The 15,265-nt window shown below is 43.9% G+C and overlaps 1 protein-coding gene across 1 annotated transcript in view; it reads right to left on the bottom strand.

The window, feature by feature from the left end:
- LNPEP (leucyl and cystinyl aminopeptidase) overlaps positions 1 to 15,265 on the bottom strand; it is a 393,213-nt gene that overhangs the window by 96,909 nt on the left and 281,039 nt on the right. The window contains exons 11-12 of the mRNA XM_085632534.1: positions 12,940 to 13,034; positions 3,028 to 3,211 (exon numbers count right to left, since the gene is read on the bottom strand). Coding sequence (XP_085488660.1) covers positions 3,028 to 3,211; positions 12,940 to 13,034 — 279 coding nt within the window. The remainder of the gene's footprint in view (positions 1 to 3,027; positions 3,212 to 12,939; positions 13,035 to 15,265) is intronic.

Here is a 15,265-nt window from a genome sequence, read left to right as displayed (position 1 = left end):
CCTTTTATTGCACAAACTAAGAATTGAACAATCTATATTTCCAAAACAGTTAAATAATTACAATGTCCCTTGCTCATTTAATTTTTTTTTGAGTTTTCTATAGCGCGAAAAAGACCCTGAGTAGGGTATCAGAGCACTTTACAATACAGATCAGAGCAAGTATGCAATACAGATCAGAGTAAGTATAAAAACATATTGGCAAGGTTCGGCAGATAACAAAAGCGATAATAGAGATGAATTGTTTGGTGCAGAGGGAACAAGTTCAAGTACGAGACAATCATAAAAGCGAGGGTGTCATCATGGGAAGAATAAACAGTGAGGATTGTTAAGGAGTTAAGGGAGGAATTTGCTCATCAGGAATGATTTGGCTTCCCTTTTGAATAATGGTGTTGAGGAGATTTTTCTGATGAACGGAGGCATTGAGTTCCATATTCTTGGTGCAGCACAGGAGAAAGCTCTGTCAAAAGTTTTTTTTGTTGAAGCGTGAAGGTTTCAGCAGTAGATTGTTGGAGCTCCTTGAGTGTCTGATTCCTCCAGATATAGTACGTTTCTGGGATAGGTATTGGGGGGGGTATTGTGGTGTGACGCTTTATGAGTGATGCAGGCCATCTTTAGGTGAATTCTAGCTTCGTAGGGTAGCCAGTTGGGCGCCTTCAGGTGTAGAGAGATATGGTCAAATTTCCTAGATCCTGTTAGGAGTCTTGCTGCTGCGCTGAGACAGGCTTTTAAAGGGGCCGTTGAGATTTTGGGACGTCCGAGAGGGTATTACATCCATACTCCAACCTCGATATGACTAAAGCCTGAACTGCAGTTTTGAGGTCAGGGTTCTCAATAAATGGTTTCATTATTCTGAGATAGCTGAGGGGAATGCGGGCATTTTTAGCCAACAGGTTGATGTGTGTTTGCATACTAAGGTTCTTATCCAGTGTGATTCCAAGCGATTTGGTGGAGTCTACCAGAATCGGAGTGCAATTTAGAGCAGTGATCAACTTAGTACATTCCTTTAATCACCAGAGAGTTTTTTGGAGGGGAGATTATTGGAAATTCCGTTTTTTTGGGAGTTTAGCTTGAGGAAGTTGGTCATTAGCCAGTGAACTGTCTTTTCAAGAGCTTGATTCATCATCTTGATCTCTTCAATGGAAGTGACCTTGATGTACAGTTGAGTGTCATCCGCGTACATGTGGAAGGAATTCGCCTGCTGTAGTAGTTCGTTTAGTGGTTCGACATAGAGGTTGAATAGCGCAGGGGATAAAGTTGAGCCTTGTGGTACTCCTAGTAGGTTATGGGAAGAGGGAGAGAGATTTTTATTAACCATGAACATTTGCTTTCTGTTTTCCAGAAAGGATTTGAACCATTGAAGGACTGTGCCAGATAGTCCCATCCTGTTTTCCAGTCTTTTTATAATTGTGTCGTCATTGACAGTGTAGAAAGCTGATGAGAGGTCAAGCAGGACTAGTAGACCGGTTTCATTACGGTCGCGAGCGAGTAGGAATTGTTGCTGAACACATTTTCCCAAGATCTTTGCTAGCATGGGAATGTTGGTTATAGGTAAGAAGTTGTTAGGGTCAGAGGGGTTTTCAGTTGGTTTTTTTAGGATCGGGGTGACAACCAATTTTTAGGCAACCCGGGATGTGACCTTGTGAAAGCGAAGCATTGATGATTTTGGTCCATAGAGGGACGATGACATGGTAGATGTGAGGTAGGCAGTTTGTGGGGAGAGGGTCATTGAAATGGTTATTGGGTTTGATGGTTGCTAAGGTTTTAGAAATATCACGTACATCGTAAAGTTTGAAGGTAGACCAGTGAGAGTTATTTTTAGCCAAAGGTAGATCAAGTTGGATAGGATTTTTGACTTGCGTGTTCATTAGGGTAGCCGAGTTGATTGCTGCCATCCTGAGCTCGTGTTGGAGGGAGTTGGTTTTAGCTGTGAAGAATGAAGTGAATTCTTCACTACTTAGCTGCGATTTCGAGTTCATGTGTGGTTTTGGCCAATTCGTTTGATTGTTTTAGCCCTTCAAAGAGTTTCTTCGGTCTATTTTTGGCATTGTCTAGTTCCAATCTGAAGAAGTCTTTTTTCATTGTAGAATACTTTTGTTATAGGAGTTTCTAGATTTTCTAAGAAGTTTGAGTTGGAGGGAGGAGGGATGTTGTCTCCATTTCTATTCAGTTAGTCTCAGTTAACGTCTCTCTTCGTTCAGGGCTCCGTTGAACTATGGGTTCTTGTCTTTGACCGGTATTCTTTTGAGTTTTGGTGGGGATACTTGGTCAAATTATTTGATCATCGTGGAGTTGTAGTGATCAGTGAGGTTACGGACGTCTGACTTGTTATTGGGAGGAGTGACTACTTTCTCGCAGTGGGAAGCTAGATTGTTCCAGTTTAGGTTTTTCATGTCTCTTATCCAGTGTCTGGGCATGATTTGCTGCGAGTGAGTTTTCTTTTAAGCGGAGGGAATTTGAAAGGTGATAATGTGATGGTCTGACCAGTCACAAGGGGTGATCGAGATAGATTCAGCCACATAGCCTGATATTGATTTTAATGGCAATACATTGTGTGTGAGACCAGTGTTAATCATTTATGAAAGGCACATCTTGGTGTGAATTGTTCTATCGTGCATGATAAGTGTGTCTCCTATGCCCTCAAGAGGGTACCAGCCATATTATGGGAATGTATCTGCTTATGACAGCCCCCTGGGATTATCTCAATTAAAAGGATCATTTGTATCCTTGTGTGAAGGAAATGCCAAGTAGACTGATTTTAATTCACACTGCAGAAAACCGCATTTTCCCTTTCAAGTAGATAACATTTTTGTTCTTTTATTCTCTTGTCTACATGCTGCTGTTCTTACATTATGATAACATTAGGTTTGGATATCCCTACTATTCATGTTGAAATTCTAAATTGTAAAAAGAATGGAATCATGAGAAGTTGAAAACCTTACTTATCATTCTGATTTGTTGACAAAACATAAGAAAACACTTTTGAAGGTCTAAACAAAAAATATTTTGGGATGATGCATTTTTGATTACCCAGATAGTCCAAATATGTTGTTGATCAGGTTGGCTCTATCTTTGTAGCTGAAGGCAGTGTGATCTTTCTGCAATTGTTCACCTAGGGCTTTCCAGCCTTCTTCTCCATAGTGCACCACATAGTACCCAGCCATGTCCACGTTGAATTTTATCCAGCTCACATCCTCTGTAAGCACAATGGTATCTACAACAAAGAAGTAAAACAGTTTCTAGCATCCAAGTGCATTTCTTAAGTTATATAGAAGGGCCATGAACGCCAACTTATCAGAACCAAATAGTAGGAGCTGGTAGTCTTCTGTAGAGACCAGTCAACAGCAAACACTTTTTATCATTCATACTTTGGACTATGTAAATTAAACAGTTTAAGCGAGAAATCTTGGAACAATTAAAAGGGCATGGGGAAAGTATGTTGTCATACACTGAAGACGCATTTCTTTCCATTATTGTTTATTCTAGTCAGCTGATTGCAACCTTCCAATTAGTTTAGCCAACTATCAGCTGATGTTGAATATTACTTTGTTGTAAGGTCTCCACAAAAAGGTATCTGCCAAAGAGTTACTGCAGTTTTATGCAGGGAAGTGTTCTTCCAGGACTATACATATGCCCCACTTTAACATCAGAGAAAAACATTTTTGTATTATGGCCCTCATTACATTAGATGTAATAGGGTGAAATATTTACCCCAAGTGCTAAATACTATTACTATGTGTGGTAAATACTCGCATTCTGAGATTTTAACTTACAAAACCGGCAAAATGTGCAGAATCTATATTCAGCATAGAGGTCAGTATTTAGCACTGGATTTGTAAAGAGGGCCAGAGTAGGAAGGAGGTGGCCTTCATCTGGAAACTTTGGATACTTCAGTCTCTGATTTCCGCCAAGAACAACCTAATTTCCAGTGGCAATATGTCGGAGTTAGTTCTTCAACAGATTTCGTGTTAGGCTCCGTTTGGCCTAGCCATATACCCACTGATCCTAATGTATGAAGTCCCACAGCACAACAACTTTGCCTGTTGTGTATACAAATAAAACATGTCAATCTGGGAGTGGGATTCCACCAAACTGCACTTAGTACATAAGACGCATTTGTAGGCATAGGCAACATGTCGTCTATTAAGGCCAATAATACAAGTGGGCTTTAATTCCAGGTTTGGCCAGTGAAAGGAGTTAACAGCCAAATCAGGAATTAGAAGAGATGCACTAATGAGGGGAGTTGAATTCCTATAACCTGGCACGACAGACCTATTGTTTAAGGTCAAGGACAACAAGGCTTCATTTCTATTTTGTCCACGAAACAGGTAGCCTCTACCCTCTTACTGCACAAGCCCACAGACAGTTGATGGTATCATATGCTAGTTATAACAAAGATAAATACTCTGTTGTTAAAGTAAAACACACAGCCAAACATACAAGTTGTTCCAAGGTTTACATAGGTTTAAATTATGCAAGGCTTTATTGTTTGGGTAAGTGATACAAGGCAATAAAGTAAAGGATTAACTTGTACGTTTCCAAAATAAAAATGTTCTAACATTTGCAAAATCTAATGTTTTTGGCATTGCCTATTCTCCCAGAATGCTCCTTGATTATATGTAAATAACTAAAGTGCTTGTGGAGATAAGAGTAGCACAGCAAATGTTTTCTACACAAGGACATGTGCTTCTCCAGGGAGAGACCCCTTTCCCTACAACCCTCCCCCCCATGAAATTAGATTTACTCTACCACAATCTAGGATTACATTTCTGACCATTCCCAGAGTTGGTAAGATTGAGAGATATTTGTGGATGGCCACAAGCTGATTAGCTAGTGGACGTTCAAAAATTGCCATGTCTGCACATGCCTTGAACGGTTCACTCCCCACTCCATGCATGTGATTTACTACACTCGTAATATATTGATGTGGGGCAAGAATATGTTGAAGTAAATGCATTCATGATTGCAATTCACCTTTCTTGTAATGTCTAGGAACCACAAGACCAGCCACTTGCTCTCGTAAAACTACAAGTACAAACATCAATGTAGATTGAGCCATCTGTTTGTTTGGATAATCTCCAAGCCTCCCATTGTGTCAATATGGCTGAGTTCTAAAAATGGACCAAAGATAATATTTAGTGTTCGGCTCCATCTTAGCTCTCGCAGTACGATTACCTTTCTGCATTCACTTTTTTCTACCAACACCCAATATTAATAGAATTGTCCAGCCATAAATGTAGGACTTGGTATATGCTAACAATTTTGACTAATTGAGAACAGGTAAGGCGAGGTTAAGTTATGTGTCCAACTATACAGTGTAGTTAACTAAGGAAGATCAGGCTGTGGGTGGTTTCCTTCATGCTCAGTCACAGGAACCCAAGTACAATTTGAATTTATTTAGAGTAATACCTTTTTAAGATCAACTATTACATGGGGACACCCGTTTCATTGTTGCTGGAGGGGGAGCAGGATCACATCCCCCAGGGTTCCTTGCGGCTGGGAGCCGCCACCGACGCTGGGGCCGCACCAGGAGGTGCTTAAAATCACACCAGGGCTCCCGCAGCACAGGGCGCCAGTTTCCTTGTTGCTGGAGGGGGAGCAGGACCACAACCTCTAGAGTTCCTTGCGGCTTAGAGCTGCCACCGACGCCGGGACCGCGGCAGGAGGCGGTTAAAATCACGCATGGGCTCCCGCAGTGCGGGACACGTGCGGACGCGCTCTGGCCGCGCCAAGGGCAGGCCCGCCCTTGCCAGGAAGAGGTAGGGCAGGCCTAACCCCATGATCCGTGGGCACAGCAACAATCCACCTTGACTCTTCCAGTTGACATTCGACTAGCGACTACTTTGACTCTGTCTTTGTCCTTGGCTCCCAGTTGTCATTCGATTAGCGCTGCTGGTACCTGGTCCTTGAGTTGGGCTGCCTTGGGTTGATTGGTAACTGTCCCGATACAAACACTCACGTTTATGACTCACGTTTCGGTCTTGTATTTGGACCCTTATAGGGTTGACTCCTCACTAAGTGGGCGCAGCTATAATCAAAAATTGTTTCACCAGTTGTTGCTGTTGGGCATTGCTGATGCCATCCCGGTTTTCTGCTGTGTAAAGTAATTTTAATTTTTGCGGGCGGTTGTGAATCTATCCCTATTCCAATCAAGGCCCTACGCATCACTATGGGGAAAAGGAAATCAAAGTATTTTTAAAGTGGGGATGGAGGGGTACAACCGAAATGTATTAAAACTAAGCAAGCTCATAAGTCTGCAAGAGGTAACTGTGTCTTTGATCGCATAGACGATGATCTCGTCGAGTGCGAGGATATTTTAGCGCCAATTGACGACTTACCTCTGACCTCTTGCTCTCCTCGCTCACTTAACCTTTTGAGTAGTTCCAAGCCCTGTCAGCCAAAACGCATTCCAACGATGTTTAGGAAGCCCAAAACACGTAGCTCAAAAAACTGTTCCCCCATGCAATAGTGTCCCAAACTCTAATTACCAACGCTGTAGAGGAGGCAAGTTTTCCTGTCCTCCCAGTTAGGGTTGCAGACAATGTCACAGTTGATACAAGCCCAGCTACTGACCTCACCCTTTCCAACAGGTTTCTCCCACTCCAACATATGTCCGAGACACCAGTGGTAGAGGGGTTAGTCCAGTCTCCCAACTTTGTTAGTAGGGGGGGGGGGGGGGGGGGAGGAAACAGGAGCTGACCCAGGGCCCCTGGGGCCCCCAGTAACACATAAGAGTGAGCACGTCCCCAACAACCAGGTCTAGAAGGGTCAGGATGCCTTGAAGATCATAGTTGATTTGAGGACTGCAGTAGATTTTCTAAAAAGAACAGTACAAGATCTAACGGAGCAAATCAAACCCCGAACAAATAAAGGTGTCCTAGAAGCTCATACAACTAAGCATCCACCCATAAAACGTTTGACTCTTACTCACAACCATTGACAGTCCAACTGCCCCATCTCCAGGATTGGCTGAGAATTCCACCTGCAAGAAATCCTCTGGCCCCACTCCTAGGAATCTTACATCTTACGCCAACACTGTTCGTTGTCGTACACCAGGCCTGTTACCAGCCAGTGGCCCACCACTCATTTCCCCCCACTGACAAATGCTTCCAACAAGATCTAAATGGTAGGCGAGATAAACCCAGAGGGCCTACCAAGAGCATTTATATGACCAACGTTCCCAGGTTAACACACGCGAGACATGAAAATTAAGGCTCTCTAATCAATAAATGCATACATTGGATTCGCCATGAGAGGAGGTGTCACTCAGCGATCAAAGAGGATATCCTAGGGACAAAAAGGATTAATGGAGTCAACTCCCAGATGGACTGTATAGAGCTGCACCTAGTTGACGTGAACCTGGCCCATAATTTAATTGCATTGGCAGCCAGGACAAATCCACCGGCCCACACTGGTGTACAGTTGAAATATCGCCCACTTATGCGACCATTGTTGTTAGCCGCCCATCGTTTGGTACCTCAGCCGGGCTCTGGTTCGATCCTAGATACAAACGATTGACTTGCACACCAAACTTGCCCAGTAGGCCCCATATTGCATACATCTAACTCAAACATTTATTTAGCTGAGACTAGCCACCATGATGCTGCAATCCTATCACCAGCCTTGATCCCTCGCCCTATGATCAATGAAAAGCGCTTGATTGCCAATAACCGCTATAATGAGTGGCTTGTCTTCCGGGACTCTGGGTAGGGCCTCTTGTTGGGGACCTAGGAGAAGGAGATAATCCCCTCCCTATAGATGATCAAGCCCACTCGTCAAAGCTCACCTTATTATCATGGTATGTGGCCGGGGTGAAGTCGAAAGTTACCCTTGCACAATTGATCCAATATGTAGAAAACTATGACATTTGTATCCTCCAAGAAACATGGTCTCCAACCCCCACCTTCATTCCTGGGTACATTACTTTTCCCCGCCCTGCGATCACCAATAAGTTTGGACGCCCAGCGGGGGGCATATTGATCCTAATAAAAATCAAGCTTCACTGTTCTGCTCAAGAGCCACATCGTCCACTCTCCAGGAGTTGGAGAGCCTTCTGCATGCTAGGGATACTCAGTCCCCTCTAATAGTCGCGGGTGACTTTAGCGTCACCTTTGAACCTCTTGGGCAGGAGGATTTGTGTGCAAGTGGGGAGGAGGAGGAGGAGGAGGAGCTGTGCTTCTCATTCCTCCACTAGACCTCCCCCCCCCAACCCCCCCATCAAAAAATGGTCCCAAATGGCAATGCAACTCAATGCAATAACCCTTGAATTTGGCTTGAGGGCTACAAATGGTCATACTAATTCAGACAAGTCAGGAGCAAATACCTATAACCGGACCACCAATATGAGTTGTATAGACTATTTTCTGCTAGACCTGAGATTGTGGCCCAAAGTAATTGACATGGTTGTAGGGACTACTACGGACATTGACCATAATCCCCTCGAGCTTACTTTAATTTCACCTTGGTCCAGACGCTCCTGTCCTCCAAATACTACTCTTGCTACCAGGGTGGTTTGCCCTACCAACGATAACAGGAGTCTTAAATGGGCAGGTGTAGCTATGGACCCGGAGAAGCAAGACCTAATTAATACCAATTTGGAGGCTAGTATCAGTCAGATGCTTAGTCTGTTAGAACCCTCAGGGGATTTGGCCAAGATTGCATACCGTCACGCAACCAGTTGACCTCTTATTTTAAAATAGCACAACGCATGCAGGGTGGTACCAAAGTTCAAAACCACAGTTTGCCTGGTTCAATCGAGTGTGCAGGAACCTCAGATCCAAATTGGCAACTGCAATTCGAACAAACAATGTGGTCGTAGTGAGGGAAACCAGGAGAACTTAGAAGAAAGCGTTAGTTAAAGTTAAAAAGGAATGGAAAATAGAACGCTGGTTGTTGATCAGTGAAGCTTGCACCAAAAATCACACAGAACGATTCTGGCTCCTAGTAACAAGGGGGGGGGGGGGGGGGTGAAAGACCCCAGCCACCAGACAATAACATTGCTATCGAGGCTTGGCATCTTCATTTTTTATCATTGTACACTAGAGAGCTTGATCGCATCAATGAAGCTTCTATCTTTGATTATAATAGTCCCCAGATTGATGGGTTTTTCACCATAGCCTAAACAAGATCCAGTATCAATTTAATTGTCATGTCCAAAGCCCCAGCGCCGCACGCTATTCCTGGCGATGTACTCAGCAACATTGATATATATTCTGGCTTTGGCTAATGGAATTGGCGCTGGCTCCCCAATTCCATCTACTTGGAGAGGAGCTGAGGTAATTCCATTGTACAAGAAGGGCGATCGCTCGCTGCCCTCTAATTATAGACCCATCAGCCTGATCAACAGTGCTCAAAAAGTCTTTGCCCGAGCACTCCTTATGAAAATCCAAATTTGGATAGACAACAATAATATTCTGTCCCCTGTTCAAGCAGGGTTTAGACAGAAAGTTAGCACTGTCGATCAGGTTTTCCGCTTCCTATTACTGGCTTGGAAGACCGTGACCATCTGCCAGAGCAGCTTATATGTAGCTTCCATTGACTTAAGTTCTGCATTCAAACTCATTCCCAGACACAAACTCTGGCGCATCTTGAAGGAAATGGGTATCCCTTGTGAGAGATTAGCATTGGTAGTTCGCCTCCACGAGAACAACTCTGCAAAGGTTCGCTGGGGTAACCAATGCCAACTGATAAACCTGATTAGAGGGGGGGACGCCAGGGGTGCCTACTGGCCCCAACTCTTTTTTCACTTTTTATCAACTGAGTAGTGCAGTACCTCGCTGAGAGCCCAGCTGACGCGCCTACTCGGGGGGGTGGAGACAAGGTGACAACTCTACTCTTTGCTGACAACACTGCTAGTTTACCAGACCCCTAGTGGCATGCAATCCCTCTTAAAATGCTTTGAGTCCTTCTGTGCAATGAGAGACCTTGAGATCAACATCTCAAAGACCATATTTTAATGCTGAACCCACACAGATCTTTTAAGGGAAAGTTATTCTTAGATGTGAAACCACTTGAGAGAGTAAGCACCTTTGATTATTTGGGTGTTAGTCTCTCTGACGACCTGTCTTGGAAACACCATGTCAAGAGGCAGAACCTCAGGCGCATTACAGGGGCTCTGATCAAAGAGCACAAGATCTCATTGAGCAAGCCAATAGCTGCCTCTCTTTGTATTTGTGATCACAAAGCAGCGGATGTAGGCTAATATGGGGCAGAACTCTGGGGGTTTGAAAAACTAGATGCGCTACTTGTGACCGAAAACACATTTTTAAGATCAATTTGCTCACTCCCCCAGAGTACTCCCCTGCACCCGTTGACTACACATGGGCAGATCCACGACTGTAGAAAATGCCCAGTTACGCCTCCTACTCTTTTGGATGCGTCTAAAAACCACCCTTAAGCTAGACCCATGTGCTGCTGCCCTAGACTAGGTTTATGCGCTTGACCGCCCACCATAGGACAATTTGCTGGCTGACCAAGGTGAAGTCACGGATGATTACTCTAGGAATGGAAGGTGCTTGGGACACTAAAAATCTAGATTCTTTACCTAGCAAAGCACTGGTCAAGAAATATTATTGGGACTGGGTGGCGCAGTCCTCTATTTCTTATCCATTCTGGTGTCATCTGACACTCGACTTTATGAAGTTTAAAGTGGAAGGTGCTTTTCAGCAATATTTGGAGGCTATCACAAATCCACATGATAGGAAGCAATTTAGATTAGGCTCCCTTCCTGTGAATACTTTTATTGCCTCGTGGCGCCAGCCTCCTCCTGTATCTCAGCTTTGTCCTGGCAATGCCATATCCTTTTTACATGCTGTAGGTATCGTCTATTGAAATCCAGGTGAATAGCTCTTGTATGCAGATGGCTTAGTACCGGTTGCCACAGTGATGCTTTATGCATCCTAAAATCCGACTCAAGTACGCTAATTGTTTGTGCAGTTGCCAAATTCCTGGGCAAAATGTGGATCAGTAAGAGGTATGTAATGAATTCCTAGTCAATGCAATTTCTTTTAACTCAATTCTCTTAAAATGTTTTTTTTATGTATGTAGCTACTTTTAGTCTAGAAGAGAGCCAATTTTAGAACGGATTTTTTTATAGCGCGAACAAGACCCTGAGTAGGGTATCAGAGCGCATTACAGTACAGACCAGAGTAAGTATACAATACAGATCAGAGTAAGTATAAAAATATTTTGGCAAGGTTCGGCAGATAACAAAAGCGATAATAGAGATGAATTGTTCGGTGCAGAGGGAACAAGATCAAGTACGAGACAATCATAAAAGCGAGGGTGTCATCATTTGAAGAATAAACGGTGAGGATTGTTAAGGAGTCATCAGGAATGATTTGGCTTCCCTTTTGAATAATGGTGTTGAGGAGATTTTTCTGATGAACGGAGGTAGTGAGTTCCATATTCTTGGTGCAGCTCCGGAGAATGCTCTGTCAAAAGTTTTCTTCTTGCTGAAGCGTGAAGGTTTCAGGAGTAGAGTGTCCACTTCCTCCAGATATAGTAAGTTTCTGGGATAGGTATTGGGGGTATTGTGATGCGACGCTTTATGAGTGATGCAGGCCATCTTTAGGTGAATTCTAGCTTCGTAGGGTAGCCAGTTGAGCTCCTTCAGGTGTAGAGAGATTTGGTCAAATTTCCTAGATCCTGTTAGGAGTCTTGCTGCTTCATTGAGACAGGCTTTTAAAGGGGCTGTTGAGATTTTGGGAAGCCCGAGAGGGTAGTACATCCTTCCTCCAACCGCGATATGACTAAAGACTGAACTGCAGTTTTGAGGGCAGGGTTCTCTTTACCACTGTTCACCAATTATGTATAAGTCGGTCTGTGATGAACTGGACTTTTTGCCATTTTTTTAGTTCACAGCGCCCTCTTTGCACTATAGGTACCGGCACTTTTAGAGGCCCTTGTACTATCGCTTGGGATTATTACATAGAATGGATCTCAATAGTTTCAGTCACTAGTTCCAGTATACTGGTTACAAATTCCGCATACTGTATGCACTTGCACTCTTGTGGCTTTTATTCCATGCCTACGTCTATTATGAAGTTTGGATTTTTACATCATGTAGTTACTGATTTTTTTATATACATATCGACCTCTTGAGGGCTGCTGCATTGCTGTTCATTAACATTATCTAATTTGGTCTTTGTACATCTGCTGCTATTGAACCTACATGTTTTATCCTGTATCTTTTGTACTGTATGCATACAGCACTTTAATGTTCGCAATGGCCGAAATAAAGTTATTGACTGACTGGCTTTACACTAAAATATGCCAGACACATTAATAATATCTTGTCACAGAAAAATTTGACACCTGGTATATCAAAAACTCAGCTATAAACCGAACTCTAGAGTGATCAAAAAGATGGCCTGAGTAGAACCCATACATAAGTAGGGCCCTGCATATACAGAGAACATAAATATACAAAGAATCAACATAAATATAACCCTGGGATATTCAGAGTCTGGTATAAGAGGTGGCGTAATGAGAGCCTTGTTAAAATGCAAAATATGCCATTAATCAAAGCTCTGATATATAGATAACACTACCCAAATCTGTCACATCATTGTCTGGCACAACATAGGACAAGTAGATTTGCAACAGGACAAGTGGATTTTTTAATCATTCTGCCCCCCTGGACAAGCATATATTTAATAAAATTCGACTTCCTTGGATATAGATATACCAGAATATATTGAGAATACCTCCGGTCCCCCAGAAGGCAAGCAATCTGTGGAGAAGAGGCATTAATTAGAACATGAAGATGTCTGTGTCTGCATAAATCCACCAAATACTACCATTTATTTTCAATGAAACACATTTCTGCTAAAATAATACTTTGGCAATAAGTATTTGTTTAGGAAGGTTGCATACCTGTAAAGTTATACAAACACATATATACTCATATAACAGGCAAAGATAATGGGAAAGTTAACTCACCCTTCTCTTTCGTCAGTATCAACACTTTGGAACACTCAAAGGAATCTATGTGGCAGCTATTAGTGTGGTAGGTTAGTGGAATATGCCACAAATATCTACAATAAATAAACATAAAATCAATGAAATTTGCATCAGAACATTTTGTTTCACCTATTCATGCATTAGTTTAGGAGGCAGCGTCTGCTTTATGTGCAAGTATTCAATTTAATAATTTCTGAGAATAATTACTAGTGCAACATTTGCATAAAAATAGAGATTACCAGTGTAACTAGAGGAACTGGCTACAGTTGAAGTGTTCAACGTGTGTAATGGAATACACAGTCAGTACCAAATTAATATTTTTTTTTATAATAGGGTGGCAGGGGACTTGCCTTTAGCACTAAATGCTATGTAGAGTATCTTAAGTCAACAGACACTACAGTTTAGCATCACCATTAAGATTTCAACCTCAAAAGCTGTACTTTTATCCTATGGAATTAGGAGCAGGCACAATACTATATTAAACACCATTTAGAGTTACCTTGGTATTGCCCTGCTACAAAATTGTGTTGATCTGTTAATCTCATAAGAATCAGGAGTATCAGAGGAGTAACAGGAAGTTTTTGACATTCTAACAGAGATAAAGGTCAAACTGAACATTATGTAAAATGCTACGCTGTTCCAGACGCTACGCATGCTTAGAAAGGGGGTGTGTGCCCAGCCAGCATCCAAGAGGCTCTTGAGTCTTGTGCTGGTTGGGGTCTTCCCGGTGGGACTTTAAGCATCAGCGCAAGTGGTACTGTGCCAGAGATAATAGCATTCTGGAAGATCAACTGAATGTAGCTACTTCAAAGGTGAAACATGTGGAGCCCCGGGCATGATGCATCGAGTATGTATATAGTGACGTGCCTCAGTGTGTATGGTTATTGGAAGGATAGCCTGTGGGGTCAACCCCACAAGAGGCAACTGTGTGGTGGAAATCCCAGGAATCATTTGTTTTTGTGATATTATTAGGCCCAACATGGGCAGAGGGATTCTGACCAGGAAGCTGAGGTTTTACTGGGGCTGAAGTAAAGAGTGATGGCACTCGGGGAGACAGTCCGAGTGGGATCATGCAAGGAGGATTACTGATCCCGAGGCGTGTTGAAGAGCCTGTGCCCATGAAACTGTAGGCCTTCTGGAGGGCTGCAATCTTGAAGCAGCAGTGCACTATGAGGCCAAAGGTACTGGGACCCTCTAGTGACCCTCTTCCAAGATCAATAGCACAGCCAACTCCTGGACAGTATGAGATCTCCTGGTCTCTTGCTTTCTAGCAAAAAAACGCTGACACAAAGGTACAGGCAAGATGTCTTTTCCTTGAATGGGGAAAACAGAATGGCAAGGAGAGAAGAGCGCCACCTAGGGGACTAATTGAGGAGACGGAGCTCACTCCTGTTGAGAGAACTCTCCTGTACTCTTAATAGCATACTCTCTGAAATAGCAGTGAAGACAGCAAGCAAAGAGCTGTGAGATGGAGGTACTGCAAAGTGTTGGGGATTGAGATGGAGTAGATCTTACTGATGAAGGTTGCTAACATTGGAGACCTAGACGGGGACATGGCCAAATTGGATAAAAAACTTGAAGGGGGGCGTGGCCACGCAAGATGGCCGATTGGAAGTAGCCTGCATTGGCTCCGTCACCCAGTAGCTGTTTTAGGCACCTACACAGGCCCAAAGTAGCCTGAATTCATGTCCTACAGGTGTCCCCAGCTGAGGAGGCAGAGGTGCCCAAAGCAGGCCAGACGGACAGCCAGCAACGGCTGCAGAGAAGCGCGGAGCAGTGAGAAGCGCAGTGCGGCCTAAGATGGTGGCGCGCAACCGCAGAGACAGATTCGGAGCGGCGCTCCAGATGAGAGGTTCGCACCGCGGAAGACAGACCGCTACGCGACTCTCCAGCACCTCCACCGATCCGAGCGGAGACAGAGCCGGCAACTGAACACCCGCGGAGGCATGCACACCCGAAGGGCTCATCTCGGAGGAGAGCGGTGGTGCGCCCTGAGAAGCTCCGGTAAGGAGACGAGTCTCTTGGGACACCTTGGAGGCGGGCGTGGACCTCGGCCTCATAGCGCAAGCCCCATTTACCAGAGAGCAGTACTTGGAAACACTCTGGGTCACTTGAGCCTGCAGCGGAGTGAGGAGGATCCATTCCCCATCAGTGCCTGACTATAGCATGGCGGTCCCAGGCACTTGTAGATGGCCTTATCGCAGAGGTGCTCGGGCCGAAGCGATTGAAAATTAAAATTGAAAGGGCACACAGGATGGGTCCAGCCCTGCCGGGAGAGAGACATCGCACCCGGGATGTTCTGGTA

This window comes from Triturus cristatus, chromosome 2_1 (genome assembly GCF_964204655.1).
Source record: "Triturus cristatus chromosome 2_1, aTriCri1.1, whole genome shotgun sequence".
In the NCBI taxonomy this organism is placed as follows: domain Eukaryota; kingdom Metazoa; phylum Chordata; class Amphibia; order Caudata; family Salamandridae; genus Triturus; species Triturus cristatus.
This window is presented reverse-complemented; position numbering and strand designations above follow the sequence as displayed.